The sequence below is a fragment of the Salvelinus sp. IW2-2015 genome, linkage group LG20, assembly GCF_002910315.2.
Source record: "Salvelinus sp. IW2-2015 linkage group LG20, ASM291031v2, whole genome shotgun sequence".
In the NCBI taxonomy this organism is placed as follows: Eukaryota; Metazoa; Chordata; class Actinopteri; order Salmoniformes; family Salmonidae; genus Salvelinus; species Salvelinus sp. IW2-2015.
This window is the reverse complement of record NC_036860.1, coordinates 76,203,373-76,224,465: the sequence shown is the minus strand read 5'-3', so window position 1 is coordinate 76,224,465 and position 21,093 is coordinate 76,203,373. Positions and strand designations below refer to the sequence as shown.

The 21,093-nt window shown below is 43.2% G+C and overlaps 1 protein-coding gene across 1 annotated transcript in view; it reads right to left on the bottom strand.

Annotated features, from left to right (window-relative positions):
• LOC111980498 (ubiquitin carboxyl-terminal hydrolase 43) overlaps positions 1-21,093 on the bottom strand; it is a 97,074-nt gene that overhangs the window by 67,744 nt on the left and 8,237 nt on the right. Inside the window, exon 2 of the mRNA XM_070449789.1 lies at positions 15,689-15,838. Within this exon, the coding sequence (XP_070305890.1) occupies positions 15,689-15,838 (150 nt within the window). The remainder of the gene's footprint in view (positions 1-15,688; positions 15,839-21,093) is intronic.

The following is a 21,093-nucleotide window of genomic DNA, read 5'->3' as shown; positions in this document are numbered from 1 at the left end:
CGGATCACCTGTCTCGTCCTGATGGGTTTTCAGGGATGGAGCGTAAAKGGRRACKAGGTTTCCCAGTAATGGGCCTGCCGTGAATAATTTAAGCATCCATGGAAACACAGAGATGGACATGTGCCTGTGGAAGRAGCAGAGCACTAGGGGAGAGTGATTGAGAACAGGGGCTGCAGCAGCAGAGCTCTAACCTCTCCAGTAGAGCTGATCACACAGACAGTGAAAGAGAGAGAGAGTGCACTACACAGCGCTGACATGCACAGCGTTAATGAATAATGGTCTCCCTCTGAGAAACCTCCTACCATGTCCCTCGCTAAAAAATATCCCCTTCTTTAGTCAAGGTGGACAGGTGTAGCAGCACTACTGTCAGAGCCCCACCTCATAGGGAATCACTCTTTGTGGGAGCATCGTTATGGACATGCTAAGTGGGAATGCTCTGCTGAACAGGGTGAGGCTGACCTCAGTGTGTAGTAGGTAGGTAGTGGCCTGCTAGATGATGTGTGTGTCTGGTCAGGTCTGGTTAGTGGGAATATGTTAGAAATCAGACCTGTCCAGAGGCAGAATGCTGGCCTTGGTATCCTTCTGTGAGTTCACAAAGGGTATCAGCTACAATGACACCTGGGATCTCAAGACTGGTTATACACTACATGACCAAAAGTATGTGGACACCTGCTCATCGAACATCTCATTCCAAAATCATGGACATTAATATGGAGTTGGTCCTTCCTTTGCTGCTATAACAACCTCCACTCTKATGGGAAGGTTTTCCACTAGATGTTGGAACATTACTGGGGGGACTTGCTTCCATTCAGCCACAAGGGCATTAGTGAGGTCGGGCACTGATGTTGGGCAATTAGGCCTGGCTCACAGTCTGCATTCCAATTCACCCCAAAGGTGTTCGATGGAGTTGAGGTCAGGGCTCTGTGCAGGCCACTCAAATTCTTCCATACCGATCTTGACAAACCATTTCTGTATGTACCTCGGTTCGTGCATGAGGGCATTGTCATGCTGAAACAGGAAAGGGCCTTCCCCAAACTGTTGCCAGAAAGTTGGAAGCACAGAATCGTCTAGAATGTCATTGTTTGCTGTAGCTTTAAGATTTCCCTTCACTGGAACTAAGGGGCCAAGCCCGAACCATGAAAAACAGCCCCAGACTACTATTCCTCCTCCACCAAACTTTACAGTTGGCACTATGCATTCGGGCAGGTAGCGTTCTCCTCGCATCCGTCCAAACCCAGATTCGTCCGTCAGGACTGCCAGATGGTGAAGCTTGATTCATCACTCCAGGGAATGCGTTTCCAGTGCTCCAGACTCCAATTGTGGTGAGCGTTACACCACTCCAGCCGATGCTTGACATTGCGCATGGTGGTCTTACATGCTGAGGACACCGCATGCATCGTGTGCGCGAGCATTGCAAATTAAATTTAAACATACATGTTATTGAATTATTGCACCCACAATGCTCGCGCGCGCCAAAGAGCGTCTGCGTTGCCAAGGGCTAAAATAGAAGTCAATTCTATTTGTGACGCTGATCGCGCTGCAAGTCCTGCCTCTCCCATCTCCTCATTGGTTTATAGAAGCAGATACCCACATGCCATCTCCTCCTTGGTTATACCTACGTGGGTGACTGAAAGACGAGCGGAGTTCGGTGGTGGTAAAAGACGTTATGAAAGTTAGTTGCCAATCGCCACTTAAGTCCAAAGAAGAAAAAGCCTGGAAGGAGGAGAGATGACTAGAAACGTTTCGATTGACCGTTTTATGTGTAGATTAATTGTCGGAGTAGAGGACCTTGTGGATTTCAGGTAAAATAACAACTATATCCCAGGACAAATTAGCTAGCAACAGCAAGCTAGCTAAATTGCCTTAAATGTTTAATGCTTTTAGACCTGTCCCCAAATTAATATAATTGGTTCAGAGTTTGTTTTGATATTTTAACCTGCGTGTCGTGATCGCGTTTGGTGTGGGGGGACAAAATCAATTTGCGCACGATGGCGTACACGCRGGGACGGGGGTTAGGCTTGTGTGCGGCTGCTCGGCCATGGAAATCCATTTCATTAAGCTCCCAACTAACAGTTTGTGTGCTGATTTTGCTTCCAGAGGGAGTTTGGAACTCGATAGACAATTTTTACGCTCTTCAGCACTCGGCGGTCCCGTTCTGTGAGCTTATGTGGCCTACCACTTTGCGGCTGAGCCATTGTTGCTTCTAGACGCTTCCACTTCACAATAACAGCACTTACAGTTGACCGGGGCAACTCTAGCAGGGCAGGACTTTTACGAACTGACTTGTTGGAAAGGTGGCATCCTATTAAGGTTCTGCGTTGTGGGTCACTGAGCTCTTCAGTAAGGCCATTCTACTGCCAATGTTTGTCAATAGAGATAGCCATGCAAGCTATGTGCTCGATTTTATATACCTGTCAGCAACGGGTGTGGCTGTAATAGCCGCATCCACTAATTTGAAGGGGTGTCCACATACTTTTGTGTATATAGTGTACCATGATCTCTGGTTTGGTTCTGACGACAGCTGCCCACATGAAGAAAATACTATAGTATACTATGGTATAAATACTACATTATAAACTGGGTGGTTCAAGCCCTGAATACTGATTGGCTGACAGCCGTGGTTTATCAGACCGTATACCACGGGTATGACAAAACATGTCTTTTTTCTGCTCTAATTACTTTGGTAAACAGTTTATAATAGCAATAAGGCACCTCAGGGGGTTGTGATATACGGCCAATATACCACGGCTAAGGGCTGTATCCAGGCACTCCGCTTTGTGTCGTGCGGAAGAACAGCCCTTGGCCGTGGTATATTGGCCATATACCACAACCCCTTGGGCCTTATTGCTTAAGTATTCACTTCAGTGTTTTTGCTGACTTTACTGTAGTATTCACTAAATCTGCAAAAACACTACAGTGAACACTGTAGTATTTACTGTAGTATTTACAGTTAACTATAATGTAAATACTGTAATAAAAGATAATATAGTAACTAATGTAGTGTTTTTGCAGATTGTAGTATACTGTAGTATTTACTGTAGGTTTTTTGTGGACTGTAATATACTGTAGTATGTACTTTAGTGTTTTTGTTTTATTATCTTTGATACATAGAAGTGGAGGCTTTCTCCTTGAGGAAACCTATTGGAGATATACTAAAAGAGAACATTTTCCATAACCTGTAGGTAGTAAGGACTAGGGTCTGAATAGAGTTCAGAGCTTCGGCTCCTTCTTATAACCTGTAAGGAACACAATATATGATATATACTTGCATGTCGGTTTCTCACTTATGGGTGGCACAAATTGGGATATTGGGAGGGGAATGGGTAGGGAATATGCAAATTATATGCAAATTATATACTGTAGTATTTACTATAGTTAAGAAAATTGTACACCACAATCCAGATATAATTATTACAGTACCCTGAAAGCACATGCTATTTACAGTTAAGTTAAATTGTTTGCATTGAATCTTTTGATATGTCATTCTCAGAAGTGCGGATCCTGGGCCTCCCGAGTTGTGCAGCGGTCTAAGGCACTGCATCGCAGTGCTGAGGCACCACTACAGCCTCGGGTTTGATTCCAGGCTATGTCACAGCCGGCTGTGACTGGGAGACCCATGGGGCGGCGCACAATTGGACCAGCATCGTCCGGGTTAGGGGAGAGTTTGTCCGGACGGAATTTCCTTGTCTCATCGTGCTCTAGCAACTCCTTGTGGCAGGCCGTGCACCTACAAGCTGACTTCAGTCGTCAGTTGAACCGTGTTTCCTCTGACACATTGGTGCGGCTGGCTTCCGGTTTAAGCGAGCAGTGTGTCAAGAAGCAGTGTGTTCTGGCAGGGTCGTGTTTCGGTGGATGCATGGCTCTCGACATTCACCTCTCCCGAGACTGTAGGGGAGTTGCAGCGATGAGAGAAGATCGTAACTACCAGTTGGATAACACGAAATTGGGGGGTAGAATATTTATTTAATAAAGAAGTGCGGAACCTGGCTACATACAACGTACTAAATCTATAATCTTCTATGGAGTCATACATTTAGCTTTTTTTGCAATTGTTGTTGTTGTTCTTTTTTAAGTTGAACGAAAGCCTCAACTTGTATTACTAAATACAAGCAATATCAATGGAAAAGCATATCAACTCAATGTTCAGCAAAGACTKACATAATAATGTAAAATGGAGATCTCACATTCAAGCACTTCCATGAAGCTATAACCAAGGATGTAGACATCCTTGATATAAGTGAATCAGCATTAAGGGGCTATGGCTCTTCATACAGGCAAGCTGTTGGCACAACAGATCATAATCTGCTCTAGYTGTATGCTCCAGACACACCATTCGATTGTCCGTTTCACTAAGCCAGTCAGATGGGTGGGCTAGTAATTAAATCCCAAAGTCTGGAGGTCAGAAATTCACAGAAGGGGATTGAGAATGAGACAGTCTCATAACTGAGAAGAAAAGACAGCAGAGGACTCTGTGAAAGGGAATTGTGTTATTTTACATAAGAATGAAGGAAAGAATAAAATGATTAGAGGTTTGAGAGACAGAGGGACATAGTCCTGGAGGGGGTAATGATATAATTGCTCTCACAGGAGAGGAGTGTAGAAGGAGTGTAGAAGCCCTCAATGCACGGACACTTCTCTGTATATTTCTTCAGTTGGAGAATACAGCTAGTGACAGGAGGGTAGCTAAAGTGGTAGCGAGACCTCTGACAATGATTCTACAACAGTATATGAGATATCAGCAGAGTGGGTTCAGGCACAGTGGTTCGAGGTGAATGACGATATAACACATGATTAGTTGTAATGCATCAACTCAACCGAGCCTAGCCAACCAACKCCTTCYCARAATSCTTGCTAGCATGCCAACTTTCCTCATTTGAGAGGGATTTCCAGACACCTACCAGCAGGTCTGCACTGAGGTCCACTTCCTTTCCTTTTAGTGGAAATAATAGCCAGGCAGTAGCTAGAGGTCAGCAGGGGATGATGATATGACTCAGTCCTGGTCTCTCTGACCTCATGTCAGTCATGGCTAGTGGGCTACTCTCTGACCTCATGTCAGTCATGGCTAGTGGGCTACTCTGAGAGCATTTTACAGATTTTCAACCATGGTAAAACCCACTGGTGGAGCACAATTATTGGCATCCTGTAACATTCTCTTATATAGTGTATGAGGTCATCTCCACAATGCTGCAGTCATTGGTAATCTACATTAGATATCATTCTATAGAGCAGACTCGCTGAACCTCCACAGTAAAAAGTATAATGACAGTAAAACATTACAGCCCAGTGGAGAGAATCATCGTCCACCAATGCTGAGTGGATCTGCCCTGCCGCCCCGCTGCTTGTTCTTTATGGAAATACCATCAAGTCTCAAACAAAAAGAGGGAGGAAACACAGCACTTTTTGGAAGTGCCTTTGCGAGCCAAGAAAATACTTAGAGCTACTTTTCGAGAAAAATGCTCCTAACACTTTTTTGGGTGGATGATTATGACTTTGTGAAATTAATCATTAGTGTCTCATAAGCCGATTGGCTTTTAGGAGGCGTCAGCGGAGGCAGAGGAGGAAATGAATTGATATAAAGGCAGGGAGGTGGGTCTCCTGAGCTGATGGGGTTTATTACTGTGCTGCTGACACACTGTGGTGACAGGCAGGAGACAACACCCACAGATGGGGATGTAATGACAGGAGCAAAAGTCCAGAAAGACTAGTAACTATTTATATAGACCACCTCTGTGTGATGCCTTTGTACTATACTTACAGAAACATGTACAGTATGTCTAGCAAGAGCCATGAACTGTAAAGAATGTTTACAGSGAGTGTATAAGGTGTTATAAATGGTTTACAAAACATGTTACCCCGTTCAAAATAACATCCAAATAAAGTGAAATGAAGTCAAACGGTCATGAAAATCTGCTGCCAACTAGCCTATATAATTATGAGCCCTTTTCCAGGTAGACTTGGAGAAGGCATTCCACACAGAAGTGGTGGCTCAGCGACAGTGCAGTGCAGTATATAGAAATGTCCTTAACCGCTCCTTAAACCTTGAGTGATACATTGGGGTGTCTGAGGCAGCTTAATTGTGTCTGTGCCAGTGAAAGCAACCCCGGCAGACTGCAGATAAATTAAAAAAGGTCCTTTTTCAAGAACAGTGCTCCTGGCAAAGGGAGGGACGCTCTCAAATTAAACCTCCATGAGAAGTCAACAATAATTCACACACACATGCACACAATCTCACACCCACAAATCTCACACACACACACACACGCACACACACACACGCACACACTTTCTCTTGCTCTGTGGGGAAGCCGATATAGAACATGAGCCCAGTATGTATCGGCCAATCAACACTAATCTGGGTTAGAGGTCAAAGGAGTACACAAACACAGAGCGGTCACATTGGGACCCTTTCCTCCAAGCTGCTTTTCCAGCTGGGTGGCTCCGAGTCACAGGAAGCCATTCTGTTCTACAGAGCAGACAAAATCAAAGTTGGGGAGAGGAAACACTCACAGGCACAATAGGCCTGCACCCTGCACTCCCTGACTGGAAAACAGCAACCACACATGGCACGTTGTGACGGTCGGTGCTACTGTAAGTGATGTTGTTGAAGTCAGGTATTGGTGGTTGGCTTAGTTAGTGCAATCTCTGTAAATCACAGCAGATMTTTATGARGAGAYAGGGAAGAGAAGAGAGGATGATGCCTTAMAAGGTTCTGAGGATAGTRTTTMTRACCTTGGTGACCTTGATACTGATCGTTGTGATGATTGTGCTCAGCATGGCTGAGGAACCAGTGCAGGACATGAGTCATTTGACCCTGCATGGGAATGTCCTGCGTAGTGACCTTCTGTTGTTGAGTGTCTCTGGTAGCTCGCCTTCAGYGCTATCTCTTTTCCTGGCTTGCATCATGAGTACCACTGATAATCCTCTTTGACCCAAGATTGWACCCTGAACACTGTTCCTCTTCTCTCTAATCACACACCTCCCCTCTGCTTCTCTGTGGGCACAGATACAGTAGATTCCCAAGGCCCTCTGGTGAATATCCCATTCCCTAAAGTGAATGGCTCGGACCAGCTCAAATCTCTCAAACGCTTTTTTTACTGCCTGTGTGTTTGCTGTGACAGCMCTGACTGCATTACATCCACAGTCCCTTATTCATGTTCCAACTCTGTAGGAGGGCTGAGGGTTCACTGAGAGCAAAAGTCCTTACTGTACCCAAACTGCTCCTTGTTCTGGAAAAGTAAACACATTTGTAAATCAGATACAAATAATTGAAATATCATCAAACATGACAACAGTTGCTTGACTGTACTGATTCTACAACATTGCTGTCCTTGAATGGRGGTTTGCTTATCTGTCAGTCTGTCACTACCCGTTAAGGCTTCCCCACCCACAGCCACACTGTTGTACAGAGCCCAACACAACCCTGTCTCACCTCTCCCTCTCTTCACTAGCAGTGCTCAACAAGCGTCTCTTTCTTCCACTGGCTTACAAAGGGCCGCATTCATGATACAGAGAGAGAGCTTCACGCCAGCACTGTTTCCTAAGTGATAAACGGTCAACAAACTGAATGCCAGTTCCATGGTGTGACTTCAGTGCGTGTGATGTGTATGTGGTATGTGCGTGTGTATTCTTTTTAAGGAACTCAGTCGAGCTTACAACTTACTCTTGATAATAGTGACAGTAGAATGCATAAGGTGCAATTTCGAAATTGTGTGTAGTGCATAGTGTATTAGCAGTTTTCCTCTTGTCATGTCAGTCATTGCAGACCTTACAGAGCTATTTATAACTTGTCAGAAATGTCCAGATCAACCAGCCCATGTCAGCTAATGTTTTTTTTAGCTAGGTTGTTAGCCTGTTGATTTTATTGTAATGTTTGAGTCACTCAGATATAACATGAACACACATAAGACATGGCAAAACGTGTAGAAATACAGGAAATTAGCTTTTAAACTGCAAAATGTTCTATCGGCCAACAAGACGGGGGTGAAAAGTTTGTGTCACGGACTGTACTTGTGCCCATCGAGGAAAGGCGAGACATGTTCCCCAATGATGGAAGAGGGGCCAGAATGAAAGTTTGGGATCCACTGACTTGAGCTTGGAAGCTCAGGGGTGGGGGAACTCTCACTGTTCATCTGGGTCTCCTGTGCTGCTTATGGTAACTGAACGCGTGCTGGAAAACTATTAATTCAGCCCTGGGTTAGCAGAGCTCCCTCCCTGGGCTCTGTGGTGACATGAGAGGACTTATAAACCAGTTGCCTCACTCCCTCCATCCTCCCTGTGACCCGGGCTTACTCCACTGGCACGGCAATAGCTCCGGTAGGGTGGCAGAGCTGCAGCCTGCCACAGCACAACAACAAACACAACACAACAAACCCTTAAACTCCTCTGAACACTCCTCTGAACTCCCTCTTTCAAGACCCTTCTCCCAGACGTCAACAAGGGTTAGACTTTTTGTGATGTGAGAAGGATAAACACAGTTAGATGTGATAGATGTCTGAGCAGTGCTAAAATAAGAAGGCCTCTCTTCATGGAGTCTGCCACCTGAGAGAGCCATTAAAAGCCTTCTCCCCTGAGGAGAGCTCCTTTGTGGGTGGCTAGCTGATACTACTGTAAATTCTTAGAGGGCTCTAAAAAGACCAATAAAGGGAAGAGTGAGTATGGTAAGTAGCAGACTTTGAGCCAGGGGAGAAGGGAGCGGGGGCACAGTGAGAATAGCAGGATAAATCCCTTTAGTAGGTAGTGTACTGTATGARCCCTGGGATTATTTCCTTGGCTCTAGTCTATCAGGCCACATGTTTCCATACTGATAAAAAAATGAAATCCATGACAACGCCGGTGCTCAGTCCACTCATAGGCGGCTGGGAGAGGGTCTGGCTAAACATAAGAGATGACTGTCATAAGAGATGTTCTGCTCTGGACAGAGACCACACAGTGCTAGTCTCTGTGTGTGTGTGTGTGTGTGTGTGTGTGTGTGTGTGTGTGTGTGTGTGTGTGTGTGTGTGTGTGTTGTGCTGTTTTTGTGTGTGTGTGTGTGTGTGTGTGTGTGTTGTGTGTGTGTGTGTGTGTGTGTGTGTGTGTGTGTGTGTGTGTGTGTGTGTGTGTGTACATGTCATTATTGATATAGAGTTTATTCTGATAGACAGTATTCTTTTGAAAAAATAATTACAAGATTTTAGGAGGCCTTTTTCTACCTCAAAACAAGTTTTCAAGAAGAATACTTAATTCAGTCAGGAGAGAGGAGAACCTCACTACAAGCACAACCCTGACACCTGCTGAACTCCCACTATATGTTAGTCGACAGTCGTATACCTTTGTTGGCATACCCCATATCATTAGAGAACATGTAGCATTAGCTTAGTACAAATTGAGATGCAGCTKCATGAGAGGTGATGTCTGTCCATCGATTAGTCAGTCATGTATTTCAGGCTAAATGACTCMGTAGACTGTCATTATTAATAGCWTTGGCATTAATGAGGACATGCTAATGTGATTTCCAGGGCAGGTTAATAATGACTTCCACAGATCTAATTGAGGTCAATATGAAGCATGATTCCTAGTCCTGTCAGTATAAAGCCAACATGGAGACAAGCAATGAGCCTCTGGAAGGGGTTGTCTTTACTCAACAGCCAGAGCAGAATGCATACTGAAGCCATGACAAGACCCATGTATTTACAATGAAAGATGTAATATGTTATTATTCAAATGAAAACAAAACTACTGAATTAGTCGTTAATTTCTTCATTCTCTCTGGTAACGAAAAACATATTTGAAATATGTCTCCAAATGCAACATATTTTTTTACTTGAAATCCAATACTTTAGAAAGTCTCTAGAATTCGTCAATAACAAAAACAACACTGCATTATCACAACTCTGTCACAGGTTTGTACAACTGTAAACCCTGGCCTTTATTTTATTTGACGTACTTTAACTTTTGAAAGTCAATCCGTGATTGTATTTTTTTAACTTTTAATGTTATTTTATGTTTCTTCAGAGACAATATACGTGTAGTGATGTCCTATGTTTCATTGTTCTTGTATTGTAATTTGAAATTGAATAATAATAAAAAATATATATACAGACGTGCTCAAATTTGTTGGTACCCCTCCACAAAAAACGAAGAATGCACAATTTTCTCTGAAATAACTTGAAACTGACAAAAGTAATTGGCATCCACCACTCTTCATTCCATACTTAATAGAAATCAGACTTTGCTTTTTATTTTATATTCAACATAATATTGGTAATAATAAAACAAATGAAAATGTCATGGACAAAAATGATGGGACTCTTAACCTAATATTTTTTTGCACAACCTTTAGAGGCAATCACTGCAATCAAACGTTTTCTGTAGCTCTCAATGAGACTTCTGCACCTGTTAAGTAGTTTGGCCCACACTTCCTGAGCAAACTGCTCCAGTTGTCTCAGGTTTGATGGGTGCCTTCTCCAGACTTCAAGTTTCAACTCTTTCCATAGATGTTCGATAGGATTCAGATCAGGACTCATAGAAGGCCACTTCAGAATAGTCCAATGTTTTGTTCTTATCCATTCTTGGGTGCTTTTAGCTGTGTGTTTGGGGTCATTATCCTGTTGGAGGACCATTGACCTGCGACTGAGACAAAGCTTTCTGACACTGGGCAGTACGTTTTACTCCAGAATGCCTTGATAGTCTTGAGATTTCATTGTGCCCTGCACAGATTCAAGGCACCCTGTGCCAGGCGCAGCAAAGCAGCCCCAAAACATAACTGAGCCTCCTCCATGTTTCACTGTAGGTATGGTGTTCTTTTCTTTGAAAGCTTCATGTTTGTCTGTGAACGTAGAGCTGATGTGACTTGCCAAAAAGCTCCAGTTTTGACTCATCTGTCCAAAGGACATTCTCCCAGAAGGATTGTGGCTTGTCAATATGCATTTTAGCAAATTCCAGTCTGACTTTTTAATGTTTTTTGAGTCCTCCTGGGTCTTCTTCCATGGAGCCCACTTTTACTCAAAAAGCGACGGATGGTGCGATCAGAAACTGATGTACCTTCACCTTGGAGTTCAGATTGTATCTCTTTGGCAGTTATCCTTGATTCTTTTTCTACCATTCGCACTATCCTTATGTTCAATTTGGGGTCAATTTTCCTCTTGCGGGCACAACCATGGAGGTTGGCTCCAGTTCCATGGACCTTAAACTTCTTAATAAAATTTACAACTGTTGTCACAGGAACATCAAGCTGTTTGGAGATGATCTTGTAGCATTTACCTTTACCATGCTTGTCTATTATTTTCTTTCTGATCTCCTCAGACAAATCTCTCCTTTTCTTTCTCTGATCGATGTTCAGTGTGGTGCACACAACGATACCAAACAGCACAGTGACTACTTTTCTCCATTTAAATAGSCTGAATCACTGATTACGAGATTGGAGAYGTGTGATACTAATTAAAGAAGCTAATTAGTTTGAAATATCACTATAATCCAATTATTTATTATATTTTCTAAGGGTACCAACAAATGTGTCCAGGCCATTTTAGAATATCTTTGTAGAATAAGCAATCATTAATCTCTTTTCACAGCTTCTTTGCTTTATTCTACAACATACCAAAGGCATGCAAGTATACATGATGAAATAGCTTTTAATTTAATCACTTTTCAGAAGGAATTAAGCATTATTTCAATGAGCTGTAAGGGTCCCAACAAATCTGAGCACGTCTGTATATACACTACCGTTCAAAAGTTTGGGGTCACTTAGAAATGTCCTTGTTTTTGAAAGAAAAGCACTTTTTTTTTTGTCCATTAAAATAACATCAAATTAATCAGAAATACAGTGTAGACATTGTTAATGTTGTAAATGACTATTGTAGCTGGAAACGGCTGATTTTGTATGGAATATCTACATAGGCGTACAGAGGCCCATTATCAGCAACCATCACTCCTGTCCATCACTCAATGGCAGGTTGTGTTAGCTAATCCAAGTTTATCATTTTAAAATGCTAATTGATCATTAGAAAACCCTTTTGCAATTATGTTAGCAAAGCTGAAAACTGTTGTGCTAATTAAAGAAGCAATAAAACTGGCCTTTAGACTAGTTGAGTATATGGAGCATCAGCATTTGTGGGTTTGATTACAGGCTCAAAATGGCCAGAAACAAAGAACTTTCTTCTGAAACTCGTCAGGCTATTCTTGTTCTGAGAAATGAAGGCTATTCCATGCGAGAAATTGCCAAAAAACGGAAGATCTCATACAACGCTGTGTACTACTCCCTTCACAGAACAGTTCCATCTGGATTTAACCAGAATAAAAAGAGGAGTGGGAGGAGGACAAGTACATTAGAGTGTCTAGTTTGAGAAACAGACGCCTCACAAGTCCTCAACTGGCAGCTTAATTAAATAGTACCCGCAAAACACCCGTCTCAATGTCAACAGTGAAGAGGCGACTCCGGGATGCTGGCCTTCTAGGCAGAGTTGCAAAGAAAAAGCMATTTCTCAGACTGGCCAATAAAAAGAAAAGATTAAGATGGGCAAAAGAGGGCCTCCCGGGTGGCGCAGTGGTCTAAGGCGCTGCATTGCAGTGCTAGCTGTGCCATCAAAGATTCTGGGTTTGTGCCCAGGCTCTGTCTCAGCTGGCCGCGACCGGGAGGCCCATGTGGCGGCGCACAATTGGCCCAGCGTCGTCCGGGTTAGGGAGGGATTGGCCGGCAGGGATATTCTTGTCTCATCGCGCACTAGCGACTCCTGTGGCGGGCCGGGTGCAGTGCACGGTCACCAGGTGTACGGTGTTTCCTCCGACACATTGGTGAGGCTGGCTTTCGGGTTGGATGTGCATTGTGTCAAGAAGCAGTGCGGCTTGGTTGGGTTGTATTTCGGAGGACGCATGGCTCTCGACCTTCGCCTCTCCCGTACGGGAGTTGCAGCGATGAGACAAGACTGTAACTACTACCAGTTGAATACCACGAAATTGGGGAKGAAAAAAAGGKGTAACATTTTTTTTTWAATTATAAAATAAAAAGATGGCCAAAAGAACACAAACACTGGACAGAGAAACTCTGAGTCTGGCTGGCAGTGGCAGGAGTATGGGGTAATGTTAGTTACAGCATGTTGAGGGTGAATTAAATTCTTCAACATCTTGCTAGATAGCTAGCTAGCAATATTAGCGAAGCCAGCTGCAGCTACATATTGACTACCTAGCAACATGACATAATTTCTCATTTCTGGAGGCAGTGGAAATGCAATTTGAGCTAGCCCACCAAGACCAGCCCAACCTGGGTTGACTTCAAAGTGCCAATGGAAGCTGGGCTTAATGGGCCATATAACAGGGAGGAAGTCCCTCAGACAGAGAACACAATAACAAGTTCAAAAGTTCAAATGGGTCTCCTTCACACAGAAAGGTGAACCATTGGAGGTGTGGTGTGAGAAGATAGCCTAACCAAATTGATATTACCAGTTTGTCTTGCCTAAACTAAAGTAAAAGTGTGTAAAAGCAATGATGAAGCGGAGCGGCACGCTGTCAAAAACAGCAGATTTTCGTCCCTCACACCGTCAGACTCTTGGGTGTTAACAAAGTGTGGCAACTTTTTCCTTGACGTATTCCAGACTTATAATGACAGGCCTTATCAGCAGTCCTCCAGTCCCAGCCTCCTCTGATGTCCTCTGTGGCCTCATACAGAGAGACAGAGACACAGTCCAGATCACCTCCTGTGCCCTCTGGCCCTGCACTGAAGGGCAACTCATCTCAGACACAGATTGAAGCTTTGTTCAAGTATTGGATAGACACTGCATAGTACTGTATATGTCCAGATAAACAAAGAGGGGGGTGTCAACAGAAATATGGAGAGAGAGAGAGAGGGGGGGAGAAGGATATATGGAGAGAAAGGGGGAAAGTGCGTGTGAGGGGACTGCATGTTCATTGCTCACAGCAAACAACCAAATTGAATGGCTCAATGAACTGAGGCCCATACAAACACTCACTGTCACACACACACAACTCACAGAGCATCACTTAGCCTACACACATGCATACACCCATAAACACAAGAACACACCCACCCATACGCAAACACACTAATCTGCTGGAAGATAGATGAAGTAAGAAAATCACACTTTGAGGAATCTTACATACAAGACCACAAAGCTGAGTTAACACTGGCAACTGAATCTCAAAGCCTACACACAGTCTAGTTTCTAGTCTTAACCATAGCCTTTGGTTCAGTAGGTCCCTACGTGGTTAGTGTCAGTGAGATTCACTTCAACAGACCACGGCTTGAGACCACCTCTTACTTTGATCTATTAATTCAAGTATGCAGAGTGTCAAATTCAATTGATGCAACAAAGACCAAGCTGTGTTTTATCCAAAACAAGACCCAGCAGGCCTARGCAGTAGCCAAGCCAATGGCTTCATTCTGGCCAGTGTCATCATGTAGTAAGCTGTGCTGGTCTGGAACACAGCACCATTTACCCTYCCTCAAACCATGCATCTCACTTCTGYTACTTAACAYKCAAAAAAGTGTAACAGATTGTTWTCCGKGTGTTCRMATACCAATTTKATAAAGACATGTTGAATCCCAAATACAGTGATGTATTGTTCTGTGAATCTGAGACTGAAATTCCCCTCCACTAGAATAGCGATGATACAACAGAATAAATCAGTGGCGTAAGGTCTGTGGGAGAAGGGACACTGATATCATTTAGATTTATTTGTGATGACTCACCAAAAGTGAATTTAGCACTTGGTATGAATCATTTCATTGGTTATCACCCTGATAACACTGCTAAAGAGTGTATTTCAAAAGCAGAAATATATTTTTAATAATGCATGAACTCCCTGCTAATGGGCACAGTGGAACCGATCAAAGGCCTATCCAGGGGGTGTCAGGCTCCACTGTGCCCACAGGCATACCTTCAGGAGGGGCCATGCACAGAGAAAGTATCAAACAGCAAATTACCCAGCTTTGATTCTACTCCTCAGGCTGCACAGAAGACATTATAGAACAAAGTTGCAGGTCTCCTGTGAAAGCAGCAGTTTCACTTGTGGCATCAGCTAGACGGCTGCAGCACACAGGGCATATTCACAGACAGACAGAACTATGGAAACCCATCACAACAGCTCTAATGTGTTTCTCCCCACAAACACAGGAAATAAGTTTGTCAGAGAGGCAATTGTTTCCAAACAGGTACATGAACAATTTCACCGAAGGGGGTAGGCAATACAAGGTATAGAGGGAGCTTTTTCCCTCACACAGGATTATCAGAATTATTTGTTGAATCATATACCATTTAGAGCACAGGAGAGAAGGAAATATGTCACTTGTATGCAATGCTGCTCTTCCTCTCACATCTGTTCAGAATTTTTCAGAATCACAGAGTACATCAATTAAAGTTGATTAATGCTGTGTTAGCACATTTAGTATAGATCCAAGGGTAGATAAGTACATCAATAATTGAGAGCTGAATTTAAATTGTACAGACTTAGAGCTGCAAAGAACATAAAGATGCTGTTGCAAATGCCTGGAGAAACCGTCGTTCTCTTGTGAAACCAAGGTTCTGTAAGTATATGAAAAGATTATTTTCTCTATAGTAATAGGTATTTCAGACAGTAGTTGTTGCTCTTGTGAGTGGGGAGTGCAAGGCACTGTTGAGACTTGTAGCTCAAGCCTACACTTTGAGTTCAGTTCAGTTCAATGTGACTGTGTGACAGTGGATGGAGAAGGCACTCTTACCTTCCCTGGGGCTTTGGTCTTGTTATTGTTGTTGCTGCAGGAGRACAAGTTGACATCCTCGTGAACTCGGTCCAGAAGCCAAAGCAGGAACTCCAGGGCGTCATGTTGGGAGTTTCCTCGGAATTGGGATCCATACTTGGATACTATACTCTACAGAGGGAAAGGCGAGTCACATGGTCAATGAAGGAGTCAATGTAAAACTGTATTGTAAACATTGGTGAATTAGTGCGTCTTCAATGGACAGGGAAAACAGATTAGCTGACTGTTGTTTTAAAATGGTTACATTTTAGGGTAGCCTAGTGGTTAGAGTGTTGGACTAGTAATCCAAAGGTTGCAAGTTTGAATCCCCGAGCTGACATGGTACAAATCTGTCATTCTGCCCCTGAACAAGGCAGTTAACCCACTGTTCCTAGGCCATCATTGAAAATAAGAATATGTTCTTAACTGACCTGCCCAGTTAAATAAAGGAAGAAAAAAAAGTAAATCAAGATGAATGTACTATAACCACACAGTACGCTTTTGAAGTAAAGACTTGCCTAAATGAATGAATAACCTTCTGCTGTCCGGATAATCCAAACATTTTGCATAAGAGTGAAAAACTAAAACAGCAGTGGGATAATTCAGATCCAAATCTGACAGCTTGTTASGATTTGAGATGTGACGGGAATACCCAAATTGCATTACCAAAAGCTATTGGTTTGTTTACTGCCATTCCCGCTTACATAGAAACATGAAACAAACAGTGCGATATTCACTGGCCAACTGAGGTGTGCAAGACCCTTTATAATCAGTTTTATTTTTTGCCAAATTCTATTTGTTTTTTTCTCAAATTCCGTTTTCTCTGTTTGGTTTTTCCGGGTTTCTGTTTTTCCCCATTTTTTTCAGGTTTTCTCTCTCAAAATATATATATTTTTAGATAGAAACACAACATTTGATGTTTTAGGTCCACACCAATGCTTAACCAACATCAGGAGACCACTTTTGAGGTCTGGGAAAAAATATATTACATTTACATTTTTGGGTGTAGATACCCTTTTATTCATTGCACAGCAACACTGTTTGGTTAGCGGTGTTTCTGGAGCACACATGTGATTGCAGATGAGACAGACTGTAAGGAGCAGGTCAGACACCTGGTAGTGTTGTGCCACGACAACAACCTCTCCCTCAACGTGATCAAGACAAAGGAGATAATCGTGGACTACAGGAAAAGGAGGGCCGAGCACTCCCCCATTCACATCGACGGGGCTGCAGTGGAGCAGGTCAAGTTTCTTGATGTCCACATTACCAACAAACTATCATGGTCCAAACACACCAAGACAGTCGTGAAGAGGGCACGACAATGCCTAATCCCCTTCAGGAGACTGAAAATATTTGGCATGGGTCCTCAGATCCTCAAAAAGTTCTACAGCTGCACCATCGAGCGCATCCTGACTGGATGCATCATCGCCCGGTATGGCATCTGCTCGGCATCCGACCGCAAGGCGCTACAGAAGGTAGTGCGGGCGGCCCAGTACATCACTGGGGCCAAGCTTCCTGCCATCCAGGATCTCTATACCAGGGGGTGTCAGAGGAAGGCCCTAAAATGTTTTAAAGACTCCAGCCACCCTAGTCATAGACTGTTCTCTCTGCTACCGCATGGCAAGCGGTACCGGAGCGCTAATTCTAGATCCAAAAGGCTCCTGAACAGCTTCTACCCCAAAGCCATAAGACTGCTGAACAGTTACTCAAATGGCTACCTGGACTACTTGCATTGACCCCCCCCTTTCTATTTACGCTGCTGCTACTTGCTGTTTATTATTTATGCATAGTCATTTCACCATTACCTACATGTACATATTACCTCAATTACCTCGACTAACCTGTACCCCCACACATTGACTCTGTACTGGTACCCTCTGTATATAGCCTCGTTATTGTCATTTTATAGTGTTCCTTAAAAAATAAAAATGTATTTAGTAAAAAAAAAATCCTTTCATTTTTCTAAAAACTGCATTGTTGGTTAGGGGCTTGTAAGTAAGCATTTCACAGTAAGGTCTACACATGTTGTATTCGGCGCATGTGACAAAYACAAWTTTATTTCATTTATGATAATCTTGTGCAAATTAATACATTTTCTAACAAGTTCAATACATTTAGTTGATTTCCTATTAAGTTCAATRAATGTTTTAATATTGTTGAATTCCGTTTTAATATCTGGATTCCATGATTCTGTCCGCGTTCTCCGCATCGCGGATTTTATAGGACCCTAGGTGTGTCTGTTGGTCCACCTGTGGCTGCACACAGGATCCCTTCTTCAGGAAGCTCAGCTGTATGTAGGCCTAATTCCTGTTGCACAGTGCCCACAGTGGACCGACAGCGTGTCAATCATTGCCTCAAGCACTATGTCCGTCTCCACAGAACGCAGAACAGAGGGATTCTTGAATTGCAAATTTTTCCTAATGCTCTTCACACTTCCCTCGTCGCCCACTGTCTGGGACAAAGTTATTTCAGCTCCCGGGAAGAAAATCCTCAAATGCTGCTGAGCCCAATCAGAGCTGACCTTGGATGGCTCCCACTGAACCCCCTAATGAGTTTGGTGACTCATATTCAGTTATTCAGAAACATTTGTCTCAACACCACACACAGAACTATAGTACTAGTATTACCCAAACTTAACTGACAGATATAAAGACTGTTCTTTTTACATTTCAGAAAGCAACATCAAATGAAATACGTCCTTAGATATCACTGTGCCACAAAAAAAGTAGGTTGAAGAATACTTAAGCCCACATGGAACACAATGTAAGTTGAAATCTGTGGTTTAAGACTGAGTGGCACACGACTCAATTACACTGGAATTAACCGGCTGAACCGCAGCTGGCAGCCTGAAGGACCATCAGCAGTAATGAGAGATTATGGAGAGAACAGCAGCCTGTGATCACTGCCTAATAATCCCTTGTATCCAACATGACTCTATCATACAGTACAGTAGATCTCGCTATCATTGGTACAACCTGTATAATAACACACTGTGTGTGGGAGGTACTGCTTTCTGTACCTATCTTCAAAGTAGCTACTCAGCTGAACATTGTACAAAGTGAACACGCATTCATAAACAGAGAGCAAAGTGATTATTTGGATGTGTCAAAGCAAAAGTAGGAGTAGAAGAGAGAAGTCTCCTAATGCTGTCTGAAAGTGTGCCTCTTGAGACAGTGTCTATTTGTAGTCAGAGACAAAGTCAGGGGAGAGGTATCACACTGTTCAGGTCCTTACACACAATTACACAAAATGTGGACAACAAAATTAAAACATCACAATCACAGGGCAATAACTCAGACTGTACAGACAAATCCACTGTCTGGGTGTCCCTGTGCCAGCAGCAAGTCTGTCCCTTTTGTGTCAAGAAAGAACAGCATGACATAATGGCCTCTTGGAGACTGGCAGCACAGTTTAGGGAAACAAGATAGCCTTCATGTAATAGGTTTGCTCATTGTTCAGCTTTACCCTACTGTAAATATCTTGCATGGAAGGCAAAGCACAATTGAGGTAGCAAGATGAAAGACCTATATCGATGTTGTACGACTCGTTTTGTTGTGTTCTACATAGCCTAAGTTAGTCTGATGGCAGTGTACAGACAATAAAGATTCTAACTCTTGACATACTTTAAATTAACTCTCCAAGGCAGTTTCCAGAAATAAGCTCTCTGTGGACACATAATGCTACAATTACAAGCTGCTTTTACAGTGGCAAATCTCCCATGGTAATTATAGTTATCTTCATCAGTGTCCATGAATGTGGTAATTGCGTCAGATAAATAATTGATACTGTAGATAAGGTATAGTTCTCTCTGTGGTGTCCACAATGGCCATTTTGACCTAATTACATATAACTCTGGACTGTGTAATATGTGTGTATAATTAATGCTCTGGTTTATGAGGTACCTGACTCAAACTGACAATTAATATTCAATTTTTTATTTTATTTCACCTTTATTTAACCAGGATAGGCCAGTTGAGAACAAGTTCTCATTTGCAACTGCGACCTGGTCAAGATAAAGCAAAGCAGTTCCACACATACAACAACACAGAGTTACACATGGAATAAACAAACATACAATCAATAATACAGTAGAAAAGTCTATATACAGCATGTGCAAATGAGGTAGGATAAGAGAGGTATGGCAATACATAGGCCATGGTGGCGAAGGAATTACAATTTAGCAATTAAACACTGGAATGGTAGGATGTGCAGAAGATGAATGTGCAAGTAGAGATACTGGGGTGCAAAGGAGCAAGATAAATAAATAAATACAGTATGGGGATGAGGTAGATTGGATGGGCTATTTACAGATGAGCTATGTGCAGGTGCAGTGATATGTGAGCTGCTCTGACAGCTGGTGCTTATTAAAGCTAGTGAGGGAGGTAAGAGTCTCCAGCTTCAGAGATTTTTGCAGTTCGTTCCAGTCATTGGCAGCAGAGAACTGAAAGGAGAGGCGGCCAAAGGAAGAATTGGCTTTGGGGGTGACCAGTAAGATATACCTGCTGGAGCGCGTGCTACGGGTGGGTGCTGCTATGGTGACCAGTGAGATAAGGCGGGGCTTTAACTAGCAGAGACTTGTAGATGCCCTGGAGCCAGTGGGTTTGGCGACGAGTATGAAGCGAGGGCCAGCCAACGAGATCATACAGGTCGCAGTGGTGGGCAGTATATGGGGCTTTGGTGACAAAACAGATGGCACTGTGATAGACTGCATCCAATTTGTTGAGTAGAGTGTTGGAGGCTATTTTGTAAATGACATCGCCGAAGTCGAGGATCGGTAGGATGGTCAGTTTTACGAGGGTATGTTTGGCAGCATGAGTGAAGGATGCTTTGATGCGAAATAGGAAGCCGATTCTAGATTTAATTTTGGATTGGAGATGTTTAATGTGAGTCTGGAAGGAGAGTTTACAGTCTAACCAGACACCTAGGCATTTGTAGTTGTCCACATGTTCTAAGTCAGAACCGTCCAGAATAGTGATGCTGGACGGGCGGGCAGTGATCAGTTGAAGAGCATGCATTTAGTTTTACTTACATTTAAGAGCAGTTGGAGGCCACGCAAGGAGAGTTGTATGGCATTGAAGCTCATCTGGAGGATAGTTAACACAGTGTCCAACGAAGGGCCAGAGGTATACAGAATGGTGTCATCTGCGTAGAGGTGGATCAAAGAATCACCAGCAGCAAGAGCGACATCATTGATGTATACAGAGAAGAGAGTCGGCCCGAGAATTGAACCCTGTGGCACCCCCATAGAGACTGCCAGAGGTCCTGGACAACAGGCCCTCTGATTTGACATACTGAACTCTATCGGAGAAGTAGTTGGTGAACCAAGCGAGGCAATCATTTGAGAAACCAAGGCTGTTGAGTCTGCCAATAAGAATGTTGTGATTGAC